Genomic DNA, 12,668 nt, shown 5'->3' with positions numbered 1-12,668 from the left:
ACACATTTATCACTTCAGACGTTTCTTGAGGCAGTAGCCATCCAAGCGGTTATCTTCAACAAACTAGTGATGATTTGCTTTCTTTGCTGATTTGCTGTACTACATTGTTTTGCACATGCCTGACTACGCAGCCAAGCTTTGGAATTTAGAGACTATTTAAATTCCTCGATCACAGACCGGATTGACCTTAGCACTAATAACAACACTAAAAATACCCGCCACGTTGGTCTAGTGGTTACGGTGCTTGACTACTGATTCGCAGGTCGTGGGGTCACATTGCGGCCACAGCATCTGCATTCAATGTAGGCAAATGGGCTTGAGGCTCCTGTAGTTTGATTTAGGTGCACCATAAAGAACACAGGATGGTCAAAATTTCCAGATCCTTTCACTATGCAGTGTCTCTAAAAATGAAATTGTGGTTTTGGAACCTTAATTTGGAACAACTATTATTGTTGAAACTGTCAAAGAAAAGAAAAATTTGTGGGACATAACGTTCACTCCTCAAAAGGCTAAACATCTGTGCAAAACATGTGAAGTCTTTCAGTCTCTTTCAATTTTGTTAGGCAGGTCGCAAATAAAGGTCTTCTCTTCGTGCGAAAAATTTATGTACAGACAACAGTCACTCACTTCTCCTGGTAACAACAGCTCCAAATCTCTGTCTGGTGACAGGAAGCATTCCTTCACATGAGGAGGCACTGCAGCTGTATCAGCAATTATTAGTGGCCGGCAGAGGAGAACACACATGTCTACTTCTTTTACAAACAGTATGCGTTCAATACGCTTATAAAAACCACTTTCTGTCTTGACAAATGTGGTGTCCGACTTTGATGCTCTCTTATAAGTGGTACTGTGGAAAACTTGTCTCCTCATGAAGAAACGCTCATACTCTATGACCTGTGTTATGCAGATACCATAAGAGTGTATAAGTGTCTCTCTCTCATGAGAATTAAGAGCTTGCTCTTTTCCTTTTCCCAGCAATGTCACATTACACACATTTAGTGCACTCTTCAGTGGTTGATAACCAATAAGAGTTTCGCAATGTTCTTTCTCGGAGGAAGAGAGGACAGTGCTTTTCATAAGTTGATGCAGCTTTTGAATCATTATGACACGCTCGGTAATCTGCTGTGGCAGTTCATGGGCAGCAGACACTAGGCGCACTATGTCTCCATTTCCTCCCTCAAAGACAAAGGCCGAATGTGCCTAAAGTGGACCAAGTGATCGAACGCAGTTTCCTAAGTGCTGTAAAGCGTGCACGTTGAATGTCATGAATGCAGTACCGTACAGTGCCTCACAGCGGGAAACAAAATTACCCAGGAGTGTCTCTGAAAAAGAAAGAAACATTTTGAAATGAGGCAAACATGAGGAAAAGCACAAGCATACTCCATTGTTCTTCTGTGATAAACGTTTCATAGGCCTTAGTCCACATGTTTGCAATCAATCTGAGTTATAAAGCTTCACACCAGCAAGCTGCACTGTAAACTACAGAGAATGGCACTGACCAAAAATTTATCAGATCCACCTTTCATTGAAATCAGTTTCACGCGAAGCAGCTAGCAAGCAAATAAATGTCTATGCTGCATTTTTTTTTGCTTTCAGCCAAGTGTTACTAGGTGGATGGACGTTAAGGGCACTAGCTGGGTGCACATCATGCATTTATTAGGAATGTCAACTACCTACATTGCTGTCTACTGGTGAATACACTGAGTAACTTAGGGTCCGTCATAACGTCAGCACTCACGTGACAGCCGAGGAATTGGTATCATCAAAACAAAGTGTGCTTTATGGTGTCACAATCTGAATATCACACGTAACTTTCGTTGGATTCGTTGGCATGCTCCCCCGGAATAGAGCAATTTTTGAATATAGCTAGCTGAATCATAGCAATACAAATGTAATGCTTATTAGATTGCTATAAAAGAGAAACAAACACGGAAACCACAAGTGACGTTAACCGGACATGATGTCTGTCTCATAGGTTTACATATGTGATGTTTATTGCTTTGTTAGAAAACTATATAACCAGCACTGCACTCACAATTGAAGTTGCACCGAACTTGTGCCTGCATAGTGTTTTTTCCTAAAGTAGTATCAACAACTGGTGTAGCTCCGTGGTAGCATACTGGAGTGCCTTGCAGAATGCTTTGGTTCGATTTCTGTTGAGATCCTGATTTTTTTTAATCTTTACATTCAACGGTTCAACGTAGCCGATACCAGTTTATTCTGACACTCTCACATTTAAGTTACTACTATCTTTTTTTACCAATCCTTGGTAAATACAAAACTGTCAACACCTGTGGGCTATACCTGCATACCGCGGCCCACGGTATACAGGTAGGAATAAAGGGAAATGAAGAGGCAGACAGCCTTGCCAAAAAAGCATTGAACGAAAAACGAGATTGAGCAATTCCTATGTCTGGAATGGACATTCGACATTTTATAATGCAAGGATCTAATCATTGTTCTATAAACGAGTGATTTGTGAGCCTTAAATCAAAGGAATCAGTAATTTATGAAGTTGAACCGCACAGAAAGCTTTCAATAGGGACAGATCTCCCACGACATTTAGAGACATTAATCCACAGAATTTGACTGGAAGTAGGATACACAGCATCCTGCACAAAATACATCAATCTAACTCACCAGAATGTCATTGTGTTCATGCAGAAGAAACTTTTTGCCATATTCTTTTGAAGTGCATAAAGTATGCGAATGAAAGAAAAAAAGTAAAGAAAAAACTAGCAAGTTTGGAAAGCCGTCCCCTCACATTAAAGAAAAAAGGCGAACGTATTCCTGACAGACTTCTTAGTAGAGACCGGGCTGGATAAGCACCTGTGATACGCAGCCAGAGGTTGACATACATAAAATGACATGCTAGTGCATATACTGAGAGTAGAAACAAGAAGGTGGGCATTTGAACATTTTATGAGAGTGTGAACTACTGCAAGCAAACTATACATTGGCATGATTTTTCAACTGGTTTCAGTGTGGTATTATGCTTTTTTTTGCTGACTTCATTTTTTAGTACCATTCAGCATTACTATTTTTTTTTCGCTGGAAAGCTTATTGATAAGGACTAGCCGAGGCAGCGTGGACTTCAACCTCTAAACAGCAAAATAAAACAGGGTATGAGCTACACGCGACTAGAGGAAAGAGTTTGATGATATATGCGGCAACATATTAATGATATTCATGCAATGACCAGACAGTTCTCAGACTCTCTTACCCACCCATACCAACTTTGGTCTACAACAAGTTAAAGAGGCGATCACAACAGAACCCAGACATAGGTGGCTAGATAGATAAGTAGATAGGCTCAAAAAGCCTGTAGTTCGCAAATTTAAACCACTACATTTTTGCCTACTCGAGGCTTTTTATAACTCAACTTTGTCAAAGTTCAAGAGTACACTATAAGATATCAAGAGAGCTATCTTGCACAAAATTTGTGATGGAACAGAATAAAATGCTATGAGAGGACGCGAGGGAGCAAACATCACACCACAGGGGTTTGTTCGAGGCTACAATGATCTGACGCCACAACATTGAAAGAAGTAGTGCTATCAATTATTTTGGCAAAGAAGTGGCACAGAATGAAAGAAGACACAGAATGATCTATGAATGATTTAGATTAGATTTAAATATGAGCACTTGGGCCACAGAATCAAATTAGCTAGCTTTTAGTCTAGCTTACTCCAGTGCTGTGCTAGTGATTCATGCGGCGGTGCTCCCAGCGAATGTGTCATGAGATTGTGAAAGCACATAGCAATTTATCAACCAGTAACAAAAATAAATTTTTCAAGTCAGCGTACTATTCAGCTTCCAACCTTGAAAAACGATGCCCTCCAGTATTGATGTTCACTCAAGACAATTCTAATATATTCATGCATTCAGTACATGTCTGCATTCTCTTAGCAGATGACCAAGATGTCATTGTGTTCTTTCAGGGTGCTCAGTTCGCCCTTCGCATGTTGGCAATTTGCCCCCCCCCCCTCTTGTGACCTTCCATTGCATTCTATCACAGACTGCATACAGGATAACACCCCAGCTATAATCAAGTAAATGCGATATTTAAAAATGTTAGAGTCAAATCAAAATTACCTGCTTTATCGATGTCACAAGGGTCTAATTTCTCACGAAGAAGGATGTGGATTGCTTCTGAGAACTGTGACAAGTGCCTCCAATATTCAGGCTGCAGGATACCGTGAAGGCAAGGGAGTGCATAGAATAATATCCATTGCCTCCACTCAGATGCCTTCCAGTGGCCACGATCTTTCAGTGGTCGTGGCAGCCTGGTCACGCAGTGTGGGGGCTTTATGGCAAGCAGACGTGACTCTAGCTTGGCCAAAATTGAAGGTGCACCTGTAAACAAAAATATAGTTGTGTAAATAACCAACCAAAAAAAACAATGACTGAACACCATGTCGTAGCAGGGAACTAATTTACTATTTACCTGTCTGCAGCTGCATTTGCCAAATGTGACTAGACATTGTGCTTACGTTGAAGTAGACAGCGCATACCAGCTTGACATCAAGGTTAATTGTGAACATGATTTCATGTAATAATATTGTAGTAGATTGTAGCAGATGGGTTGATGTGAACTTTCTCTTTGAATTAAGTTTTAACTACATCACCACATTGTGTGTTACAATAAAAAAACAAGTCACGATTCTGGGTGCTTCCACCCCATTTGGACCACCTAGCGGCACCTTATCCAAGGTTCAACTGTAAAGGAAAGCATGCTGAGAGACTGCTGCAGAGCTCTCAAAATGTCGCCCCTCTGCCACAAGCCCGTAAAAAAGTCATGTCCCAAGATGGTAACACTGTGCTGAAATACATGTGATTGTACTGGCAAGACAGCAATGTACCACTTCATGGTTTCATGTAAAAAAAAAGTATACAGGGCAGAAAGAACAATGTGGACTGGGAATTGGCAATAAAATTACTGACAATATCTTGGTTTGTTGGAAACCACTCATGGCTTCTTTTTCTCCATGGATTCATTCATTTCATTTTATTTTATTTCAAGTTCTCTTATTACATGAAAATACACAACACTGGTTAGACCCATAGCCACTGACTAGTAGGGGGTCTAAATAAATATGCATTTGTCTAATCCATGAAGTAGGGGGTCTAAATAAATATGCAGTTGTCTAATCCATGCATGATTCATGGATTAGACAACTTTGTTGTGTGTGTGTGTTGCGCTGCGGTTTTCTCAAAGAGTGCAGAGTACTTTCAAAGGCAAGAACTTTAATAAATTAGGTACATATAAAAAATTTACCCATGCTTAATTTGTGCACTACCCTTAGTGTTATGGATACTCAAATTAAGGGGCAGGAATATTCTTATTGATATACTATTGAACAGTATACAGGGCTGGGTATGCATAGGCCAGAGAGGGTGCTGTACTAACGATCCACTTACACAGTATGTTTATTCGTTGCAATCTAGAGCAGGAAGCAACTTCATCACATCATGTGTGAATAGTAGCAAGCCTCCCTTTAGTGATATCCCCATCCTTTAGCACAACCATGAAAGGCTCTGATTAGCAGCTAAAGGGATAAGAATTGCACATGTTACCTCTAAAACTACTAGATAAGAAGATCCAATACACAATTATCATCAGTCACTTTAATTATCACTTCATTATGGGTTATGTGTATTTGATATCTTGACCTTACTCCCATATATATATGCACCGATTCTTCAGTACATATGTTTTAGTGAGTACAATACCGCATTTTTCTTTTTGTTTATTCAATGCTAGTGTCTTTATTTTAATTTCAAGAGCTTGCTTAGTGTAGAATATACCAATTTTTTAATGATATAATAATAATAATAATAATAATAATAATAATAATAATAATAATAATAATAATAATAATAATAATAATAATAATAATAATAATATGCAGAGTTCCTTGGATCCTCTTCATGGTTCATTTGGGCACCGAGACAAAGGTGTTTCTGAATAGCTATGGGTAAGATGCAGCGGTGCCCAACAAATTGGAACTTCAGAGTTACATGCCTTTGTAGCAGTGTTCTGTTTTGTCCACAAGTAATCACTGCATACTGCACATTTTTCATGACTACTATAAAAAAGTCTGAAATTTTGGCAGTGATGTTGCACTGCAAGCATTGTAGTCAGATTTCCAAACCGCCCCTGAATGAATGAGCAAAGAGAAACAAAGTGCATATTACTTCAAAGTGCTAGATACAAATATTGCTTCATTGTGCTACATTACCAACATAGAAGCGCTCATGGGAGTTTGAAGAAGACAGGATGGTCTCTGTCAGCTGTTTGGCAACACCTTGAAGAACACAATGCATGTACTCCACACTCTGACCATTCACGAGGTCCAAGCCTAGAAAAAAGAAATGGTGCGACTTAATCCAATTAACAACAGAATCAACAACAACAAAAAAACATGGACAGTATATTAAAAATAAAAAAATATTAAAAGCCGAGTAGTCGTTGAGTTGGTGGAATATCTAATGATAACCATAAGCCGAGAAAGCAAAAAAACTTCAGCTTTTGGTGTCTTGTGCACTATAAAAAAATTGTCCCTGCTGGGCAGACAGTTCCAATCCAGTATAATATTGAAGAATTTAAAAAACCACGAACTGGAGAAATAACATTCAGCTACTTGACAGTTGAGTTGAGAGTGTATGCTTGTTAAAATCGCCTTTAGAAGATGCCATGTCGCACTTTGGAAAGTGCACGTTGTCGAGAGTCCCCTGGTCAACAAAATGCTATTGCTTGCCATAAAAATCTATGTTCTCAAAACAACCATGGTTCCCAAGTTCCTCTGCAACAAGAGCCAATAAGAATAGCATGTATTTGCCGCAGGCCTGCAGCCAGGCATTTTTTCAGGAGGAGGGGGGGGGCACTTGCTTAAACATTGAAAAACACCCACTTTAACTAGTCATTTTGATGAAATCTACACAACCATCAGAACTTCTGGGAAGGCACTGCCCCCAGACAGTTTCTGGCTTTATCACAACTCTGTCGCTTCAAAAATTTTAAATTTTATCATTAACGAGCTCTTTTTTTTAAATGCAATTTTTCGCAACTCTTTCAGTTTGGCCATCTTGTCTTTAGTACTGTAGTACTTTTCATGCTTGCATTTGACTCAAATATTTTGTTTCCTCATCATATGAGGAATGCCAATTTTACTCTTAAAATTTGATACACCATGGTATGAAGGCCAAGCAACCAATTAACAAGGTAGACACATTCTAAGACTACTCATTAACTTTCATATATATTAGCAAACTTCATGTTGACTTTAAGCAAGTTTTCACCATTGTGCTACTTATACAAAGAAATCTGAGTGCCTAATGGCCTATAAATATGAAAGTTTAGTGATAAAAGCAGATTACATGCAAGAAGGCTGACATGTTAAAGCCATGATACAGAATCGAAAACATACTACTCAGTATAATAAATGATCAATCAAATATGCAGAAAACATTATGTAAACTCCTGGAGTTTCTTTTCTCTTGGTTTGTATATTCAAAAATATGCAATCGACAGACTCTAAGAGCATATCCATCAGTTCTATTTATTCTAAATTCACCATACTCTGTGCTCCATGATGTAGGGACCAAAGCAAGTGTTAGCAAATGTGAACAAAATGGTAATAATTGTCGTAGTGGAACACCACCATCCCAGGCTGCAACAGTGAGAGGGGACACGATTTCTCCACTGTAAATATATGGCTTTTAGTGCTCGCATAAAGGAGTAGTGACACAATTTTGAAGTGCAGTAACACAGACGCTTTTGGCTTCCTTGGCATGTATTGTGAATGCTCGCCATGCACTGCAGCCGGAAAACACGTAGAGTTATTTAAGTTTGATTTTTAAAGCTTTCGTCTCCCAGCATTTGCAAGGTAGCTTCACTACATGAACAGTCCTATGACGTTTCAAGCCAGCTAACTTCGTTTGCGAAATCTGGTTCCTGCATGCAGTCTAAATCAAAGGAATCACTGTCACAGGCATTGCACGACAGTGCACTAATCATGAACGACGTTTGACTGACATCAAAGGACAGCAGGTGCATATTTCGTGAGTTGAAATCTGCCCGTGACGTCACGGGCACACTTGACACATCACTATGAAACTGTCTTCTCCAAACCAAAACTGCTGGTGTAAAGGAAGCAGTATTAAAAATATATGCTCTTAATGGTTCTTAATGAAGAGAAAGGAAGAGAAAAGTGAGCCCCGTTATTGTCTGCTTCAGTGAGCAACACTGCCACAGGGCTCACAAGGGATGGGGGTGAGGAGGGATAAAAAGGGTAGAAGTAAAGGTATAGAAAAGAGGAAGAAGAAGCAACAACAAACTGAGGGGATAGAAGAGACAGGAAAGATGGAAGCACGGTCACTGGAGTCCGAGGACGGGGTACACTTGCGAGAGATGTTGTCGACGTCTGTAGATGGCGTAGAGCAGGTCCAGTAAGTCAGAGCTTCACTGTCGTCGAAGGCCGTCGGCGGCAGGAGGTGACGTAGGGCGAGCCCAGTCGGCCAGAGCTACGGTGACGCCGAAGGTCGCAAAATGCAATGCATTCCCTAGGCACCGTAACACTCTTTTCTGGGTTCTCGACACTTGAGCTTTCATCTAGAGAAAAAAGCTGAATTTTTTTTTAAATTCATGTCAGTACTCTTTAAAAGGAGCTATCCTGGTCATTTTTGGGTGCAAACAGAGATATATTTATTTCCAACATATTTTTTTTTCAACAAGTTTTTGTTTTGTTTTTCAAAATGTGACAGTTCGGTAGCTAAGCCTAGAAACAATTCACACTGAGCCTTTCATTACCTTTCAAATTGAGCAATGCAGATGGTCCCTTCACACCGTTGATTATGTCTTTGTAATGAAGCGCGAGCTTCATATCTCTCTTGAGAATCTCAGTTGTCCTCATTTCAGGAGGCTCGTTTGTCACGTATCTCATGCTCCCTATAAAATAATAAACATGAAGACGAACATTACATAAGTCGACAAGCTTCCCAAAACAAAACAAAAGGAATTGATCAAGGGCTCAATGTCTTTGTTGTGAAATAAATAGGTAGTGAGACCACTGAAAGTTTAGGTTCCTTATTTGTCGTTAACTGTTATGTGGTGATTATGATATGAATGTGAAATTCATTTGTATGAATGACAACTAGCTGCTGGTAGGTACTGAACCTACAACCTACGGATACTGCACCGTATGCTGTACCAAATGTGATACAGTGGTGGTCATCTTCCTGTTCACTCTATTGGGTATTTTCTTTCATGTAACTATGCAAGTAATAGCCAGCCCTGCATGTAGCCATGACATGTGCTCTTCTTTGTCCGCTGGTGCCATGTAATGCATGATTTTATTACAAACTGGCAGCTGACCGACAATACATTGCGTACTGCCAGAAGGCATGTAGTCTACTCACCCAAGACGTTGGCTCTGAATGAACAAAAGTGGAATTTATCACGGGCCAATTCTCTTTCATCAGCTTTATTGTCTGTTAAGAAACCCTAGTTGAATTCCACTTCCTTCTTTCATTCACAGCTAGGGTTATAGTTCGGGCAGACTTGATACCTCCAGGCAGTATGACAGGCTAACTGCGAATTTGGAAAAAGATCAGATGACACGTGATGGCCGCTGACAAGAAAAAGTCACCTGCTGTCAAGGCTACGAGCAGTGCTGGTTACCCTCCCACGATTACATCCAAGGAAATGCCCAATAGAGTGGATGGGATGACAACCACCACTGTAAGTGACACAGTGATGTGACAGCATCAGGCGCAGTAGCTGAAGGTTGTAGGTTTGGTCCCTATTAGCTGCAAGTTGCGTTTTCGACCTGTTCGCATTTATATGGTAGTTACTATAACTGAGTTCCCCAAAACAGGATAATCCCATATACCTTTTTTTGCTTCATTATCTGTTGGTTTCATCCCCCAACAAAGAGTTTATTTTTTCCCTCAGTAAAATTAATACCTGGCATTCAAGGTTCCAAAACCACTACATTATGAAGGACGTCCTAGTGGAAAGCTTCAGAAATTTTCGACTATCTGGTGTTCTGTATAGTGTACTAACATCGCACAGTACACAGGCTTCTACCATTTTTTCACCTCCACCAAACTTTTCTTGCTCAGTTAGTTCTACATAAGACGAAGTAATCGATACAGTGCTCACCTTCGACATGTTCACCCCTAATAAGGCACCATGGGCATCCAAAGTATCCGTTGAAGGGCACCATGTTTTGAACAGCTGCCCTCGCAGGCGCGTCCACAGAGCAGCACAACACAAAAGGACGTGACAAGTGAACTTTGTTGTTATGAACCCACTGGACTGGCTTGGCACTGTTCACTCCACGGACAAACTTGTCGAGAAAAAGTTGCATATTTGGATGAGTCTTCCCAAACCACAGTCCTGCAAGGACTGGATGATTCAGCCGCAGGTGTGGTGGAAGCTCATTAACAATGAATTGTAGGGGCCACACAGATGTCTTGGAGGATTTAAACACTGGGCTACCATCAGTGTTAATGGTCAAGGTCAAATCATCATTCCCCACGTGTCTTGCTTTTTGTAGGTTATGATAACACTGAGCATTTGTGATGTCAGTTATTGTTGTCTGAGGTTGTCGCGCTCTTGCCAAATTTGGTTCCAACTCTGATTTTGTTTTTTCGAGCAGAGAGCTGAGCTGCATGTGCAGATCGAGGATTATGAAAAAAGAGCCTCGCTCTTTTAATGACTGAAGGCTTTCAGTGCGCTGGCAAAGAGCGCACTTTGCCACCTTGCCTTCTGTTGTCATTTCATTGCTGCATTTTTCGCAGACGTAGAAGTATTGCAAAACTTCTTCTGTCTCTCTCATCCACAGTTTCCGGAACATGTAATCACTCCGCGGTAAAACAGTGGCACCAAAGAGAAAGTTAATGAGCTTAGTTAGGTCGCCGAGTGCTGTCCAAGTCAGTCCGTGGGAAATGGCATATGCCATGACCGCTGCAATTGCACCGGCTTTGGTTACTTGGGAGCCAGGCAAGGTTTCCTGGCTGAAGCCGGAAATTTGAGGCAAAAAATCTTGCTCATCCTCCGGTCTGTCCTCCCCGTCGTCATCCACGAAACTGCAGTACACGTGCCCTTCGTCATTAGTAGAGTACGCACTGCTGTCACTGCCACAATCGTCATCACTGTGTACGCTGGAATCGGGCACATCTCCGCCACCATCATGGTCACTGTGCACAATACTAGGCGCCGTTGCGTCTACCGAGTCGTCGTCTTCTTCGCAGCGACTTGTGCTAGCACCATTTGAAGTTGCTATGGCGTGGTCCTTCCCTCGCTTGTAAAAGCTTGACTCCGGCACCTCAAAGAACTGGTCGCGATGCAGGTACACCTTGCGCCGCTTTATGGGGCGAGTTTGCGACATAGCTTTCCGCGGCTGCACTCAACATAGATAGGTGGTACGGCTTCAAGAGTCTCCGCGTTTGTTGAGAACTAAACCTATTATTCTAACTTCCAAGCACACGAAACGCATGTAGCTCTTTATACCAGTTGCAAAACTGCGTTCAAAATCCGGACACGCAGTCGGTTCAATTTTTTTAGTAGCGGTTCACCTCCGCCTTACCTAAAACTCTGAAAACCATTTTACATTATACAAATTATGCGTTTAATAGTAACTTTTTTTGTTAACAGGTGACGCAATAATCTATTGATTTCTAGTGTTGGGGTTTAATCTCGTGTTTGAGATTTAATATATGGGGGAGTTTCACAACTAATATGTGAATTATGGTGCTACGACAGCATGGAGAAATATAAATGAACAGACCACCCGGATAGATTGTTGAATAAACACCATTGAGGAAAATTTGTGGTGAACACAAACTTGGTTCAGAGCGTATACCGTAACGAAAAGTTTTTTCGCCCATGGTGTTTAGAGAAGCGAAAGTAATCGTATTATTGATTCATAACAAAATAACGCAAATCAGTGATTCTTGAAGTTAGAGCATTAATTTTTTTTCAATAATGAAGTAGCAGTACCTGCCTGAGATACACGCTGGTCTAGTGACGTTAATTGTTCCGGATTTTCAAGCTTTCCCGTAAACATGAAAAAAAAAACAAAAAAAAAACAATATTTTGTTTTCACTACGGAGTGAAATAAATAAAGAACGTACCGGTTACTTTTCATTCAGGTCAGATTATTGTTTTCTTTGTTTTGCTTTCGTTTCATTCCAACACTGCTTGGGATACTCTATGAACATAAGTGGTTACATAATCATCTAAAAAAAAGAAGGGGGGGGGGGTACTCAAAGCCTGTCCTAGAAGGGCTCGCTGCGATGAACCGGCATTGTGTATGTCACCGGCATTATGTATGGATGTAGCCGTCAACGCAACTTTCCTGTGTTTTGAATGGATATTATCAAATGAAACGTAAATGTTTCACAGTTAATATATCACAGTGATTTTTCTGCTTCAATCTGCAGCGCGGCCGGGTGGAACCAGAAGGAGAGACGAATGTGTTGAGCCGCCCTCGAATATGTATTTGCAGCTCTATGTGTCAGACTCCTCTAACCAATCTTGAAAAAACCCTTTACACGCGTTTGATGCGTGACTTGATATATTTCTAAGCGACAACTTCTCGAATGGCCTCAAAACCTAGCTGTAGGCGATATAGTGCCCATTTAAAAATTGAAATACACAG

At 40.7% G+C, this 12,668-nt stretch overlaps 1 protein-coding gene across 1 annotated transcript; it reads right to left on the bottom strand.

Moving 5' to 3' along the window:
- Positions 1–1,139: 1,139 nt before the first annotated feature.
- On the bottom strand, positions 1,140–10,532 carry LOC142768613 (uncharacterized). Its single transcript, XM_075870625.1, has 5 exons — positions 10,166–10,532; positions 8,813–8,950; positions 6,243–6,362; positions 4,096–4,356; positions 1,140–1,322 (listed from the first exon to the last, which is right to left on the bottom strand). The coding sequence occupies exons 1-5, from the start codon at positions 10,371–10,373 to the stop codon at positions 1,201–1,203; spliced, it is 849 nt and encodes a 282-aa protein (XP_075726740.1). The 5' UTR covers positions 10,374–10,532; the 3' UTR covers positions 1,140–1,200.
- Between the last annotated feature and the right edge of the window lie 2,136 nt (positions 10,533–12,668).

The sequence above is a fragment of the Rhipicephalus microplus genome, chromosome 8, assembly GCF_043290135.1.
Source record: "Rhipicephalus microplus isolate Deutch F79 chromosome 8, USDA_Rmic, whole genome shotgun sequence".
Taxonomy (NCBI): domain Eukaryota; kingdom Metazoa; phylum Arthropoda; class Arachnida; order Ixodida; family Ixodidae; genus Rhipicephalus; species Rhipicephalus microplus.
The sequence above is the reverse complement of the archived record's forward strand: the minus strand, read 5'-3'. Positions and strand labels throughout refer to the sequence as shown.